Genomic DNA, 17083 nt, shown 5'->3' with positions numbered 1-17083 from the left:
GTTTACAAAAAGATTCTCTATATTTATACCAACATTTCGCTCCATATTTTCCATTACATCATTAAAAAATCATGTTCTACAATTTTTTGTCGATGATGATAGTTGTCCACTTAAGATCGGTAAGTTTTTCAAACTTTTAAAAACTGTGACAATTACTGAATAAATGTACAAATGGTTTACTAATAAAAATGGATATCAAAGTGCTAAATGTTTGGAAATATTTGAAAGGAAGTGCACTTGCATATAACTGTAAATAGTCTCTATAGAATTATATGGATATATGTCTCAGGTTATGTATCAATAATTACATTAGATGTATGTTTCATTATAATACGTTATTCTGATTGGCTAACTGCACATCACGTGTTATTCCTTAAGCAGTTGTATCACACAATAAAACTTTTCATTCATGATGACACGAGGTCCCACAATAAAGTGCACAGGTAAATGAAATAAAAACTTGATAAAAGGCATGTTTCATGATCCTATAGGTAAAAATGTAATTATAAGTATTGAATGCTTTTTTTTTTGTAGCTTTATAGGGTTGTAAAAGCGTTGACCGTGCGCACATTTTTAGTATGAAGCGCTTCCGCGCTTCATACAAAATGTACTTCGGTCAACGCTTTTACACCCCAATAAATTTACAAAAAGAGCATTCAATTCTTAAATAAAATCATGGTCAATTGCGTGTAGTAGGAACTATATTATAAAGTGTATTATTTCAGAATATTTACAGAGTAAGTTGCCTTCATACATGTATAATGTTCACTTTTTGATTCAGTGCTTTACTCCAGTGGATTTTCCATGGAATGGCTTTTAATCCATAGAAGTTCCCATGGAGTAAAGCTAATATTGTTTTATAAATCATTCACTACATACTGATTTATTTAAATCCTGAAATAGAATTATACATTTTTTTCATACGTGTTATTTTTTTTTATTACATGTATTATGAATTTTTCAGTTGTGATAGTCACAGATTTGTTGTATTTTGCTGTTTTTCATGTTTCATTTATCACTTGAAAGTAGGTTCCTTGAGACAAGTAGAAAGCTCTCAAATTATTTGTTATCGAGGTCTCCATGGTTCTCTAGGCACTCACTGACAATAAATTTCAACTTATATTATAAATATTTCAATATCACCGTACTTTCAAACCACCATACACATTGTTTATTGCATGAAAGTGATAAAAATAGTGCTGACAAAAACTACTTTATTTTAGTTTTAGAAAATCATCGATGAAGGTATGGCTGTTGGTTAAAGCTGCATGGTTCAGTTATTTGACATATTTCAATATAGTTACAATGGATTTATTTTTATTCAATTTAATATCACACAATGTATTTTTTTTCATTCAGAGTGCTTTTAAAGAATTTCGCAGCAACAAGTTGCCAAAAAACTCTTTAACAGCACTGAAAGTCAGTTCCAAGTACAGGTTACTTCAAATCATAAATTTGTTTAGATATCAATAATTTCTAGATCTATGAAAAACACAGCTGGGGGATAATATAAACAAATTATTAAATATTTCTGAGAAAGGAATCTTCCACATTTTGTCATTAATTGTTCTACAAGCATATTGTAGTGACGTTAAAGCATGTTATTCTCAATTTTATTGTCATATATTGATATTAATACATAAAAGGCTATTATTTGAACTTGGAATTTTTTTTTATTATGGAATTTGCACAATTTCTTGTGCTAGAAATTTTTAACAAATTCCATGTTTATTCTGTATTATAATGTGTTGAGGGGCGCATAACACTTTCCATACAATGTATTTTGTAAAGACAGTGTTGTACACCACCCAACACATTCTATTGAAACTTTGCTATCTTCTTTGTTTTAGAAAGTGTTGTGCATGGCACCGAACATTAAAATAAAGAATAAACATGGAATTTATTAAATTTCAAGCGCAAGAAATTATACAAATTCCATAATTAAAAGTAATTCCAAACTGAAATAATAGTCTGTTACATACATATGTAAATTAAATACTTTTGCATTCATAATAGTTAGCATGATGTAAATGTAGCCTGTTAACTGAAATATGTTGTATTATTCTAATATTGTAAACCTATACTTATTTAAGTGGTAGAAGATCCCAAACGAGTGATAAAGAAATAGAAGTTAAAGAAAAATTCAAAACCCAAAAATAAAAAGTAAACAGGCAAACAACAGTCTATAAATATGAACAATAAACTGGTGGTGACCTTGGAATTAATGATTTATTTGAAACTAGTCAACTGTTTATAAAATATATAGCAGACTATGTTTTAAAAATTATATGTACATGTATTTGATGGCTGAAGGGAAAAGAGTTGACTTGATCATATTAAAGGCTTTATTGTATTTATAGAATTATATTTTTTTTATTCATCCTTCATAGAGCCATGCAGGTTTGAAATTTCCTACAATGATTTTTTATAAGATAACAAAACGATAAAAAAAAAAACCAGCATTATAGTATACATCCACATGAGAGAGAAAAAGTTAATAGGGGAGATAATCATTTAATTTTATTGCAATTATTTCCCTTTGTGTGTAAAAAGGTTCAAATTCTTTACTTTGCAAAAACTGAATTCAATGAATTTAAAGTTTATTTTAAAGAATATATTAAACTAGCATGACAAGTGCATGTATGAAATTGTAAAATCTATAATTATCCATTTTGCAAATTGCTATATGCCAAAAAATCAGGTTATATAATGTCTTCGAACAGATGAATAATCTGTGGTTCACCTTGTGCTAATGAAATCCATGAAACTTGTTAACTGATAAATATATGTTTAATTTTTCTTGTTGAGTTTTGTCATAAATCAGAAGATAATTTAATGAATTGTGGTATGCCATCATTAAACCAGTCTTGGAAATCCTTGTAAGTGGCTAAATGAGGATTAATAATTCCATCAACTAAGTAACTAACTGCTTGACAATTACTGTAAACCAACTTTTTTGTGACTTTTGCGAGTAGAAAAATAACGCGAATATAAATCGTCACGAAAATGTGAAACTTGGATCACTCCTGATTTAAAATTACATCATATAATTTAAAAATCGTGAAATTAAATAGCTGGACTAGAAAGGATGAAACGGGAAATAAAGTATCCACGTAAATAAGTTGGTTTACTGTATACAATGTGGATAACTATTCTATATCATTTTTACATGCCCTAAAATCTAGGTCCATTTTCTCTTTATAAACTTAATACATGTATATCTTTTTAACTTTCAGAATAGAACACGATGCTAAGGGATTTGCTTCTGGGTGGTTCTTAGACAAGGTTAGTTATACTTAAACTTTATAGTTCTGTTAAAGTATAGATCAAGAAAATTGATTAATTCCTCAATAAAAGTAAGAAAATGTGGTATGATTTAAAAATATATAAAAAATATTCTGATGAAAGATCAGCCAGAACTTTACCAATGAATTAAAAATTTCATCAACATCAACAGAACTATTTTGCCAGTGTAGGAATATATACACTTGACATCAATCTGCTGTTACTTTTCCAAGAAACAGAAATATTATGCCAGAAAAAGCATGTAAAATGTGAAGATTTGGTATGATTACCAATGAGACAACTAAGATGTTAGCAACAATAGGTCACAGCTTTCAACAATGATCTGTAAGTATTGTAAGCTATGAAAGGTCCCTAAATGACCAAGTGTAAAACAATTCAAATGAAAAATTCAATGCTGTAATGTCCTATACAATGGTTCGAATATTTAGGGTTTTCTTGCTTTGATAAATCAATTAGCTAGCTATAGATGAAATATTTTCTTCTAGGTTATAATTAGTCAGCGGGACAATCCAAGTCAGAAATATTATTTCCTGTATAACGGTTGGATTGGAAAAGATATTGGGGAAGGAGTATTGTATAGAGATATACCAGCAAAGAAACATATACCAAAAGAAACAGAATTTGGTAAGATATATTGAGGTTGAGGAAATTTTTATATTAGAAAATCTAAAATGTATACATTTTTCTTGTAGCTTTTGCTATGGATTGAGATGATAAATAAGAGTTATAGAATAGCTTTAGAGATCAAATAGATAAAAAGTAAATTTAGATAAACCTGTCTCCTTGGAATTGTTTTTTTTGTCCATTTACAGAATTTAGGTTTTATGTTTCCTGAAATTTTTATCTGGTGATTCTGAAAAAAAATCTGCTGGTCCTCATGATCACTATATTATTTCTATTGCAAAATACCTAAATCGTGTCAGTCTTTTGCATAAGTTTGGACCTTGGGACTACCACTCCAGTGACTTTTCAAAAACTCGGAGCAATGTTCCATGTATGAATTCAAATTATCTATTCCTAGAATTATTTAAAAGAACTTAGCTGTTGTTGACAACTTGACAGTGTATAGTTGAACAAAAAACTCTTACACAAATGGGAGACAACTCATATTCAATGAAAAAAGAGGGGGAATAGATATAGGAAGATGTGGTGTGAGTGTCAATGAGACAACTCTCCATCCAAATAACAATTTATAAAAGTAAACCATTATAGGTCAGTGTACTGCCTTCAACACAGACCCTTGGCTCACACCGAACAACAAGCTATAAAGGGCCCCAAAATTACTAGTGTAAAACCATTCAAACGGGAAAACCAACGCTCTAGTCTATATAAAAAACGAGAAACGAGAATGTACATAAAAGACAGTTATGTGTCCAATCTTATTAAATATTTATTCCAGCAGCTACAAGAAAATTAAGATACATTTTGGATTTTGAAATTCACCTGTGTATTAATGTAAAAAGTAAACATAGAGATTAATGCATATTAAAGTAGTCAAATAACCGTTTATTATCTGTTTTAATTTTAGAAATTAATCTTCTGCTTTATTCACATAATTACATGATTTTATATGAATAACATGTTTATTATTTTTGTTGCTTTTATTTTCTGAATAATATCACATTTAGGTAACATTTTAAGTCTTAGTAGTTATAAGAATTAAAATACAGTTGAACTTGAATTTAACATCCATTCCTGTTTTCGTTCCTTGGAAAAGGAGATATCAAAAAGAAAAGCTTTTCATATCAAAACTGCTTAGGTTGAAGAGATAGCATGTTTTATTTTTTATTAAACCATTTAGTTTTGGGGGTATCCATTTTTCATGTACATGTATTAACGAAAATTGTATTTTCCTGGATGTTTGATATCATGGTTTCTTAGTTAACCCCTACCCACCAAGCCACAAAAGTTGGTATTTAATGAATAATAATGAATCCACAGAAAATTAAGATGAATTGATTTCCATTACTTTAGCTTTTATCATTTAAACATTGAATATTATTATTATATTTAACAGTTGCAAGAAGACTGGAACTATATTCATCAAAATATAAGCTGCCACTTGTGGCTATTCATTGCATTTTACCAAAAGGCAATTTGCCCTTTGCATTTCAGTATGTATTTTTATGCGGCATCTATTCTGACATGTGCTCGTTTTAGGATAAAAATTGTATATGAAATTGACATATTGAAGTCTTTTTGGTTACTTTGGATGGTAACGTTTATTATCAACTGCATTTTAAGTCCAACTGTATTTGTTTTGAAATAAATTTATGTATTTAAAAATGAAATTAATCAATTTTCAGGTGGTCAAGCAGGTATTAACCTTTATTTTTATTACTGTTGTCCATTTTTACCATTGTTGTACTAGTGCCATGCCAATTAAATTCTTTCTTTGATGCAGGAACTTTCTATAGACTGTCCCTGTTTGATAGTGTTTTTTACTTCTTGGTAATTGATAAATGGGTCAGGGGGACGACATGAGTTTTGCATGACCATACTACATGTTATATCAAATTTATTTACGCTTCAAACATATTCAATTTTCAGAACTCAGTTGGTATGGCCTCAGTCCTGATTTATAGTTTCAAAATCTTAACTCTTCATGGCATGACATCATTTGTTTATTAACATCATTTCATGTCTAATAATTACAGAGAAGTTTCATTAAAAACTATATAAGGAATATTCAATTCAGTCAAAAACAAAACCCAGTAATAAGAAATACAATTTTATGCAGACAATTGAATTTAGATGAAATATAGTTCTTTTCATGAAGTTTGACCTGGTTTTACCCAGTAATAAGAAATTCAATTTCATGCAGCTAATTGAATTTAGATGAAATATATTTCTTTTCATGAAGTTTGACCTGGTTTTATTATTTTATAATACATTATGTACATAATTTATTCTTTTTTTTTTTTATTTGAGATGCATCATTTTAGTTGTTACTTTTGTTTGTTGCTTAAGGATGGTTATAGAAATTTTAAAGAATATATAGTATCTGAGGTTCTTTTGTTGTACAAAATTAAGAAATAAAAAACTGTAAGTTCAGCATTTATTATTGCATAACTTTGATCTCTGTCAAAAATGAAAAATTTAATCAATGCTTTTTCAAAAAATTTATGATGAAAATCACTGAATTCATTTGATACTGTAATGTTTTCAGCGTTAATAAAAAAAACATCACAGTAATTTCTGTAATTTTTAAGTAACAGATGGTTGCGTTTACAAAAGAATTTCATTTACAATTGTTGATTGTTGTTTTTATAGGTTATCTCCCATTAAAAATTAAAATTTCTTTTCCTACTTTATCAGCTCATACTAACATTGAGTGAAATGCTTAATACACTTTCATAACATTAAATTAATATAGTGTGCTTTTATAACAAAATTTAACTTTCTTATCAGAATACTTCAGTAAATATATTATTGTTGAAGCAATATTTTCTATTGAATTTTTAAATTTCAAGAGCATTTTATTTCATGGTTTCTTCATTTGCATGCATCAAAGTACCATTATCGGGCTTGTACAGTTCGCACTGGTACATAGTCAGCACATCCTTCTGCCCACGAAATTTTAGGTAATAAAAATTTTGTAACTGTTAGAAAAGGTCAGGTAAATTAAAAATCTATCTATTCAATTCAAGGTTTCCCCTTCTCCATCAAAATACACAATGATTTGAATATCAATGAATCCATAATATGTACCCCATAGAAAAAGATGACAAAATTCCAGTGGAATTCCACTGGAAAGCCACTGGCAAAATCAGTGGATTAACCTTTGGATTCCAGTGGAATTCCAGTGGAATCCAGCGGTAAAAATTGTCTGGCATTCCACTGATCTACTGGAATTCCACTGATTTACCAGTGGTAACTCCAGTGGAATGCAACAAGTTCCAGTGGAATTCCAGTGGTATTTTCTCTGGCATTCCACTGATCTACTGGAATCTTCACTGGTAAATCAGTGGAATTTCAGTAGATTCCACTGGAATTATCACTGGTAAATCAGTGGAATTCCAGTAGATTCCACTGGAATTATCACTGGTCAATCAGTGGAATTCCAGTAGATCAGTGGAATGCCAGACAATTTCTCTCCAGTGGAATTCAAATAAAAAATTGTTGTATTGAATAATTTGCGGTCACAGTACTTGTTTTGGAAATTAGGGTTTCAGTAAATCATGCATCATGCTAACTCACAGTTTAACAAAAACAACCATAAATCTTTGTGGTATGATCATTCTTTAATCTTCACTATAAAAAATTCATTTCTACTGAAAGTACAAATATAATGAAGCAATTATAATATCCACACTATAAAAATTATACTGCATGAAAATTCCAATTTAAATAAAAAACTAAAAAGTTATGAGACATAGGATCAGCGTTTTCTTCAGAAAATTTGTTCAGATGGGGATATAATCACAAGCCCGCCTTGTTCTTAAATTGTATTAAAGAATACACCATTTTTGAAGGGGCATTAATTGAGAGGGATCTCCGTCATCCCTTGCTCTGAAGAAAACCCCTGAGGATGCCCCTATTGTTTTCTACACCTCTGAAACCGCTTGGCCAATTGGAACCAAACTTGGTCACAAAAGTCTTTGAGCGGTCCCTTTTCAAAATTGTATCCGTCATGTCCACACATGATCCAAGATGGATGCCATTTTGGGAAAATGTATTCAAAGATCACCTCTTCTGAATCTACTGTACCAGTTGGAACCAAACTTGGTGACAATGGTCCTTAGGTGGGTTTCTTTAAAAATTGTATCCTACATGTCCACACCTGATCCATTATGGCCACCAGCAGGGAACATAGTTTAACATTGGACCCTAGGGGAAAAGATTGCTCATTTTGTTCCAATTTGTCAAAAAACATGGACGGTTGCTGCTGTTGGGTATCCAACAGGTTACCAGGTGTGCGGCTCCAGGCTCCAGGGAGCCTCTGGTTTTAGGCCTTATATATATTGTTTGTTCAATTATTACACTTTAATTTTGTATTTTTTTATTTTGTAATTAGAAATGTACATATGTCATTTGGGATCTATGCATTGTATCAGTATTTATGTTTATAATTCATATAGATTTACTTAAATTATATAGATTTAAAAAGGGCATGTTGTTTGTTATATATTATATTGTTTGTTCAATTATAACTTAATTATATGTACATTTAAAATAAGATATTTTTTTTTCCTTTTGATAGTCCCCCTGCGAAATGATTATGAATAATTCATGAATGTTCATGGATGATTCATGAATGATTCATGAACACAATTCATGAATTGTTCATAAAAGATTCATGAACAGTTAATGAACTAGACATGAACTACAAATGGACATGCATGTTCATGAACCAGTGAATAATGAACTATTCATGAACAGAAAGTGTTCATGAACTCTTTGGTTCATTAAAGTTCATGAACAAAAATAGTTCTTGAACTTTTATTATTCATGAATTGTTCATGATTTTATAGTTCATGAACACGCTTGTCCATTTGTAGTTCATGTCCTGTTCATGTATAGTTCATGAATTTTTTATGAATGATTCATGAATTTGTTCATGAAATATACCAGTCCATGAATCATTCATGAACACATGAACTACTGTGTTCATGAACTGTTCATCAGTAATTTAATTCATGAACATTGTTTGTCCACTTGTAGTTCATGAACTGTTCATCTAAAGTTCATGAAATTATTAAAAAGGATTTTCTTGAATATTCATTTTTGTGTTATTATCATAAGTAAACTTCTCTTCCTGTCTGTAATTGAAATTGCTGGACTTCCAACTAGAAATGCTACATAACATCTTGGTGAAGTTGTTCTGCTTGAAATTCTTCCCAGTTGAACAGATCTTTTAATCAATAAATGCACCTAAGTTTCCCCCTGCAAAATCAAAAATCACTCCACAAAGAATCAAAAGTCCTTGATATTTGTTTTAAATAAACACTCAAGATTAAACAGTTTCTAACAGGTATAATACAATGTAATAATTTAATTTAATAATTGTTGTTTTTATTAAAATATCAATAGAGTAAGATTAATAACATGAATACTACTTGCCTTTTCATGACATTTCAAATAATGTACCCCCCCCCCCCCTTTTCCCCTTTTAATTTGCCCACACACAATCATAAGAATGGCTGAAGCATGAATTATGTTTACCTTGAAATAAAATATATTGTACAAATCTATCATGGAAAACATTAAACCAACACTGTAAAATGTAAAGGTTACTTTCACTTTCTGGTGTTTTATATTTATTATAATTAATCAATAATTATTATAATGCTTCAACAAATAGTTATTCAGCAAAAAAAAATAATCAAAAATATATATAATTTACTTATCTGATAACAAATCTGCTTTTATTTTGACAGCTATATTACTTCATCTTCATTTGTATTGTAAGCGTCAAAACCACCATTTTGCTGACGTAATTATGACGTTTTTCTATTCCCAGTCACTTGTAATCATTTGTCTGCATTGCAATCTTTTGTCAAAGTCAGGGGCGTAGCTGCCGTTAGGCACTTTAGGCACGTGCCTACACATATTTTTTTCACAAATATTTTTTTTTTTGTTAAAAAAAAATAATAAACAACGTTATATGTAGATGAACTCCAGTGAAGTTACCACAACTCTAATTATCGAATATCATGTATACACTAGTCTCTCGTCCTTAGTGAATGGAATATTGGATAGAATTGAATGTTGTTTTATGTGTGTACCTTATATAGAAACTATAAACTAGAACTTTGGTTCAGATCATTTCAATTCTATCAACAAAAACTTGAATGAACCTCAACTTAGACACAGGAATTTTTAATTAGTTATTAGTTTTCAACCTAAGCTTTCCACTTTGTCTTCATCCGACTTGCCAATGTTGGTCGTCCGTTTGGCTGTGCAGGATGTATAAATACGTAGTCACGTCTGGTCAGAATGGGGACATTTAATCTTATGCCTAGTTGTAGAGAGAATGCCACTATTTGAGGAGTTCGTAGTTGGTCTACTGAAAGGCAAAGTTTCTGCTCCTATTCAGTAATCCCACATTTTCCAATGCATGGCATTTTCAAATTTCCAGACCTTCGTCCTGTACAACGCCTATTACAGGACTAAGCTCCCTGTTATGTCTAATGTAAATAATCAATTAGTTTTTTTTGTTCTAAACTTGCATAAATATTTTACACTGGTTGTTTAAAAATCAATCTATCAACTAGCTTCCAGTAGTTTTGAGTACTCTCAGATCTACGTGTAATGACCACAATTACCTAAGCAGGTAGGGATTTTACAGTAGAGCGGGATATAAGGAAATACGAATTTCTTAAATTGTGTTACGTTAGTATGAACAGAACAGAACTTTTGCATTAGGCATCGACTATGTACATGTATGTATGTGTTTGTGTGGCTAGGGTGAAGGTCTATATGCCTTTTTGTGTTTCTTATTTGCAAAAGTATAAATTATTCTAAATTATAGGGATTTTCAGGTAACTAACAGAAAACCCTTGCCGTTTTTGGCACAACCTTTTTGATCTTTTGGTCCTCGATGCTGTTCAACTTTGTACTCGTTTCGGCTTTCAAACTTTTGTATCTGGGCGTCGCACGTAGGTCTTGTGTGGACAAAATACACTTCTGGCGTATTAAAATTTTGAACATGTTGCCTTTTGTTGGCTGTTGTTCGTGTGATTCTTTGTCAATTGTGTTCTCCAATTTATTTATATTGTAGTCCTGTGTTGTCATTTTGATGTTATATTTCACATGGCCATAAAAGTGCGAGGTTTGGCATGCCACAAAACCAGGTTCAACCCACCATTTTTTCCTTTAAAAATGCCCTGTACCAAGTCAGGAATATGGCCATTGTTATATTATAGTTCGTTTCTGTGTGTATTACATTATAACGTTGTGTCGTTTATTTTCTCTTATTTTTGAGTGTAAATTCACATTGCGATAAGACGTGTCACGGTACTTATCTATCCCAAATTCATGTATTTGGTTTTGATGTTATATATATATGTTATATTTGTTATTCTCGTGGGATTTTGTCTATGTGTGTTACATTTTAGTGTTATGTCGTTGTTCTCCTCTTATATTTAATGCGTTTCCCTCGGTTTTAGTTTGTTACCCCGATTTTGTTTTTTGTCCATGGATTTATGAGTTTCGAACAGCGGTATACTACTGTTGTCTTTATTTAAGAATCAAAATATTGATGGTTGATGTATTTATAGTGTTATTATGTAGTAATATCAGTGTTTACGTGCACGTGCCTATTTTTTTTAATGAAGGATCGTCAATATGTATACTATCAATTAAGTTAAACGTATATATCGATCATAACGGAATAGATTTGAAAATATCAAAAAGGGTGTACTGCTTAATTAAAGGGATACGCGGATCTATGCTGGGCAGTACATATTGTAAATATTTTTTTAAAAATATTTGATTTTCCAATTGAACTGCGTTATTTAACGGCCCCAGACCCTCTGCCGATTTGTGCCTACACTTGAATGAATACCTAGCTACGCCCCTGAAAGTCATTGAAGCGTTTTACAATAGGTAAACGTAATTCATTAAATATGATAATTATTGACACCGGTCTGCAATGTTTGGGAAAGAATGAATTGTCATTAATCTGGGCTTTGTTTCCAAGTTCCTCTATGTGCCGTATGATGGTTAAGAAAGGCACATGTGTGAACTTGGAGAGACAATCAGAAATTACATCTTTAGAAGAAAGAAATTAAGTTTACCATTGTCATGATTGTAAAAACGAAACATGAGAAACATCTCCAGCTCAAAGTAAGTTACAAAACTTCAAAGTTAGTCCCAAATTTTGTATGACTCTCAAAATGTAACACTCTTCTGGTGTAGTATGAAAAAAAAAGAAAAAGGTGCTGAGCTAATTTCTGTTGTTCAATGAAAAGGAAATATTTTTTATGGACATACTTTTGCTTATAATTACTTAAGCTTACACTACATTTGTAAACACATTTGTATCACATGTATTGAAGTAATATGAGGCTCTACCTGCATGCTGTGAAAGGGAACTAATCAAATCTGTATGATTTTTTTTTAATTTTGCCTCTGCCATAGCGGAGGGGGCAATACGTTTTACCCTTGTCCCTCTGTATAGATGTACATGTACGTCCCAAAGTTGGTTTCAATTCTTTAAACTTTTGGGGAGTCGCAGCACAGCAAAAGTGAGTATATCAGTGGTTGTCGTTTGTTTATGTGTTATTTGTTTTTCGTTCATTTTTTCACATAAATAAGGCCGTTAGTTTTCTCGTTTGAATTGTTTTACATTGTCTTATCGGGGCCTTTTACAGCTGACTATGCGGCATGGGCTCAATGCTCATTGTTGAAGGCCGTACGGTGACCTATAGTTGTTGATGTTTGTGTCATTTTGGTCTTTTGTGGATAGTTGTCTCATTGGCAATCATACCACATCTTCTTTTTTATATATTTATATTTTTAATGCTTTTTGATAAACAAACATGTACATGTATTTACACTTTTGCTATTCAACTGAATTTTGTCTCAAAATGATCTCAAGATCTGTAAATGAATAACCTGGAGGTCATGCTAAAAGCACTTTAATTGTGATGTCATAATACAATGTATAGATGTTTATAAGAACTTGTATGACAGTCAAATTTATGAATTTATTTATGAACTTAATGAATTCATTTATTCATTAAAAGTTCATAAAATGTTCATGAACATGTGTTATGAACAATTTATGAACATTATGAACTGACTCACAGTTCATTAAAGTTCAGAAAATATTCATGAACTGCATTTTATGAACTATTCATGAACTAAATTCATGAACAAACTTAATGAACTCATTATGAACAGTCATGCATTGTTCATGAACATTCATGAACAGTTCATGGTGGTTCATCATCAGTTCATGAATTTCATCTCGCAGGGGTCCAGTGGTATTCCACTGATTTTTTTCCCACTGGTATTCCACTGATTTTTTTTTCCACTGGTATAATTTATTCAAAATTCCAGTGGAATGCATCTTTCCACTCGAATTTCAATGGTAACTCCACTGGAATACCACTGGAATAAGTCATTCCAGTGTTGTCCAGTGGTATACCACTGGATTCCAATGGTATACCACTGGTTTCCACTGGAATACCAGTGATATTTTCTATGGGGTAGGAATTGACCCTTAAGCTTGCTTTATATAGGACCTAAGAGATTATAGGATAGGATCATATTAGATGTTTTGTTTTCTGTGTGCAGTGTTATTTTTGCTATAGAGAATTTATAGTTTATTTGATATTTTTTATACTATTATTTTTTATTCTGGTATTTATCATAAGTCAGTTGTTCAAACAGATATGTTTGATAAGTATTTTTTTTTAATCCTAAATATTGTTTAAAAATAACATTAAAAGGAGAAATGTTAATGCCCAGATGAAAATTTCAACAATTAATGTTTCTTCAGTAATTCTAAATGGGCAATAATATTTGAAATTCCAAATACAAAGGATGAGAAGCTGCTAAAACTAAATTGGACCAAAAGTAAAGTTAGCATTGATGAGGGGTCAGGGCTATACATGTGGGTCCTTCAGATACATTCCTAGAACTCACAACATAAATCAACTTTTTTGTTTAGTTTGAAAATAAGGAGATGTGGTATGATTGCCAATGAGTAAACTTTCCTAAAGAGTTCAAATGAAAACAAAATTAACGACTAATAGTCACTATATGTGGTTTTGCCAAAGTCTGCAACCGCCAATGACAACTTTGCAATTTGTTGAACATTTAATTTCGTGATTAACCTGTACACGAAAATTGGTATCAAACGAAAATTAATGAATCCACAGTATTTACAGTATAAAAAAGAGTACGGGTAAGTTGTTACAAGCAGATAACTTTCCTTCTAAGACCAAAAAGGACAAGGATTCAAACTAATCCCTGTCTCCATACATCATTCAAATAAGAAAGACATTAGATCTTTTGTAACAAATAATTCGCCACTTGATGATGTCTGAGGGAAATTTTGCACCATTACCATTTTGGTAACTCAATTATTTCAAAATTGGTATTGCCAATCTCTGACAAACAGTGATAATTGAATTCTAGGAGAATTGTAATAAAACTAGAAACTTTAACACACAAATGAGTGTTATAAAATTAGTTGTTATATATTTTATATATTATTCACGCAATATTTCGCTAAACAAATTAGCTTCATCGGGCGTGTGCATCCATCTAGGTGAAATCGGATGCATGACAAAAAGTATCTTTGTAGCTTGAGCTACACAAAATTTGGGTAAAAGTTTAACATATTGATTGATGGTCTGTATAAAGCATATTTTTGCCGTTTATTGTACATAACAATTTTTAAATTTAAACAAATAGTTGTTTTAGTTGTTGCATATATATATATATATATATTGTGCTTATTTTCTAAGAAAATTAATTAATTGACTTTTATTCTGCTATTTTTCATGTATTCAGGCCAAAAGACAAAGTACATGATATTTATAAAGACGGGTGATAAAAGATATGCTGGGACAGATGCAAATGTTTTTATTCAAATCAACGGAGAGAAAACCATGACCAAGAAAAAAATTCTTGATGATGAAAAAAACAATTTTGAGAGAGGACAACTTGATTCATTCCAGGTAAAATCAGCTGAACAGAAAGTAGTCAACATTTAGTTTATGTTTTGTAAAATCACTTATTACCCGACCCATATCTCTTCAGAAGTGTGAAATGAAAATTATCACCATGAAAACAATTAAAGCATGAAATGAGGGTAAGGACAGGCAAAATCTGTCTGAAGGATATGTTTTTTTCATACCCTAAATATAGTTGATCTATAACTCACAGTAACTGAGAATATCAAGTTTGGCCAGAACAGCCTATATAGCCTTGTGAAATATCAGTTTTAAATTTAGAATTTATTCTACAGAGCAATAAAATCTATATAGTCCGGCGGCTACAAGCATATTTCAGACGAATTGTGCACATCCTGTTACAAACATGAAATTTGGCATAGACCTTCCTCAACTATTACTCTTTTTTTTCAGATAGGGAGGCATTTGAAAAAAATGTCTCACTTCCGGTAAAATCCAAAATGGCGGACATCATACTTAAACAAGCCAAATATCGAAGGCTAGCTTGTAAAAATGTGTTATCATGCTACTATCATAATATTTGGTACAGACCTTTGTTTTTTACTACTTTTGGATAAATTAAATAGATAAGATGTCTTCAGAAACCCCACTTCCGGTAAAAATCCAACATGGCGGACATTGTACTTAAATAAGCTTATTTTTTAGGGAGGGTAATTGATATGTGTTTTAACGTATTGCTACTATCATTACATTGTGAAGGATTCTTTCTTTGGTGCTTCTGATGGATACAATGTATAAGACATATGTCTTAAAAACCCTTACTTCTTTAAATATCCAAAATGGCGGACATAGAAATATATTTTTTTATTAAAATTTTCAACTTTTTTCAAAATGTAAAGAAAATGATGTTATTTTGTGCTGGTCATTCAACTTTTGGCTTAAAGTTATCCCCAAAACCACTTATTCTAGCATGTTGTAAATGTTTAGATATAAAGTTGACACTTCCGGTAAAAATATGACGTAAATTTCAAAGATGAGTCCTCAATCTATTTCTTCGATGAAGAGTTTTGGATAGATTGATTAAAACAAAATAAAATCACCATAATACTAAAAAATATTTAAAGTTACTACTATTTGGCCAAGAATACATTTTTATTCACAGTCACCATGACATGCACACATCGCAGTGCACGGGATACCCGATTTTCAACATTAAAAATAACTGCGGTATCCATTCTTACATCCACAATGTACAAGATTCTGACAAAATGATGAGGTCTCAAAAAGAGTTTTTAAAAAGCTATCCTCTTTGTCCTCGCCTTGAGTGTGTAGCATAAGAGCCAATCCCAAGCTCGTCTCCCTAAACACCTACCTAAGTATATTGCATGATTTACATGCTGGAAAAGACATGACCAAGTTGAGGGACAGCATCAAAAAGCCTTCCCTTTTGCGCAAATAGTTATTTTCTTGCTTCGTTTACAATTTTATACCCATCTGTTAAGTTTGTGCGATCTTACAGTTAAACCCCGGTGATTTAGTCTGATTAAATCACTCATTGCCTAGTGCATTTGAAAGGCCATTGATAGATACTCATCCAAAGTCTTTTGCCCTCCCCAAACACAATCCATAGTTCGTCTACTCCTATGTGACAGAATAGCGAAACAGTAGTGACAGCATCATCATTAACGACTGTTCGAATCATGACTCGTTTATGTTTGTGTTTGACTGCATCAGACACATGCACCATGATTTTAGTGTCTGCCTCTAAATGTGAACTTGGTGCTGAACTTGAAATACATCACGTGGTGGATAAGATAGAATATCCTGACCATTTGTTGCTATAACTACCATACGCATCCAAGACTTCATCCACTCGTATTTCAGTTTCAAGGTATTTTATTAAGGTAAGGACATAATACCCAATCAGCATACTCGTTAGGCCGCAATTCACAATCGGAGAGCTGATTTCCAACATTTACAAAGACTGTGGTATTGTTTCTCACATCGTTTAATTCCAAAAACACATATTTTCTTGCCTTGTTAACCAAATCTGTTTCTTTTTTTCGATCTTACAACAAAACCACGTATCGTTTTCAATGACATTAAACTTATCAAATCCATATTGTGATGTTGGCTGGTTAATCATCATTCTAAATGCTATAGTCACATCTTCAAACTCCATTAAT

The 17083-nt window shown here is 31.2% G+C and overlaps 1 protein-coding gene across 2 annotated transcripts in view; it reads left to right on the top strand.

Moving 5' to 3' along the window:
* Positions 1-17083, top strand: part of LOC139515848 (uncharacterized) — a 43326-nt gene that overhangs the window by 17273 nt on the left and 8970 nt on the right. The window contains exons 8-11 of one of the 2 annotated variants that reach the window (XM_071305576.1): positions 3237-3285; positions 3792-3930; positions 5613-5624; positions 14776-14942. In XM_071305576.1, the coding sequence (XP_071161677.1) occupies positions 3237-3285; positions 3792-3930; positions 5613-5624; positions 14776-14942 (367 nt within the window). The remainder of the gene's footprint in view (positions 1-3236; positions 3286-3791; positions 3931-5612; positions 5625-14775; positions 14943-17083) is intronic. The other variant, XM_071305578.1, reaches the window with a different exon arrangement.

This window comes from Mytilus edulis, chromosome 3 (genome assembly GCF_963676685.1).
Source record: "Mytilus edulis chromosome 3, xbMytEdul2.2, whole genome shotgun sequence".
Taxonomy (NCBI): Eukaryota; Metazoa; Mollusca; class Bivalvia; order Mytilida; family Mytilidae; genus Mytilus; species Mytilus edulis.
Note: the sequence above shows the minus strand (reverse complement) of the source record. Positions and strands in the feature narration are given on the sequence as shown.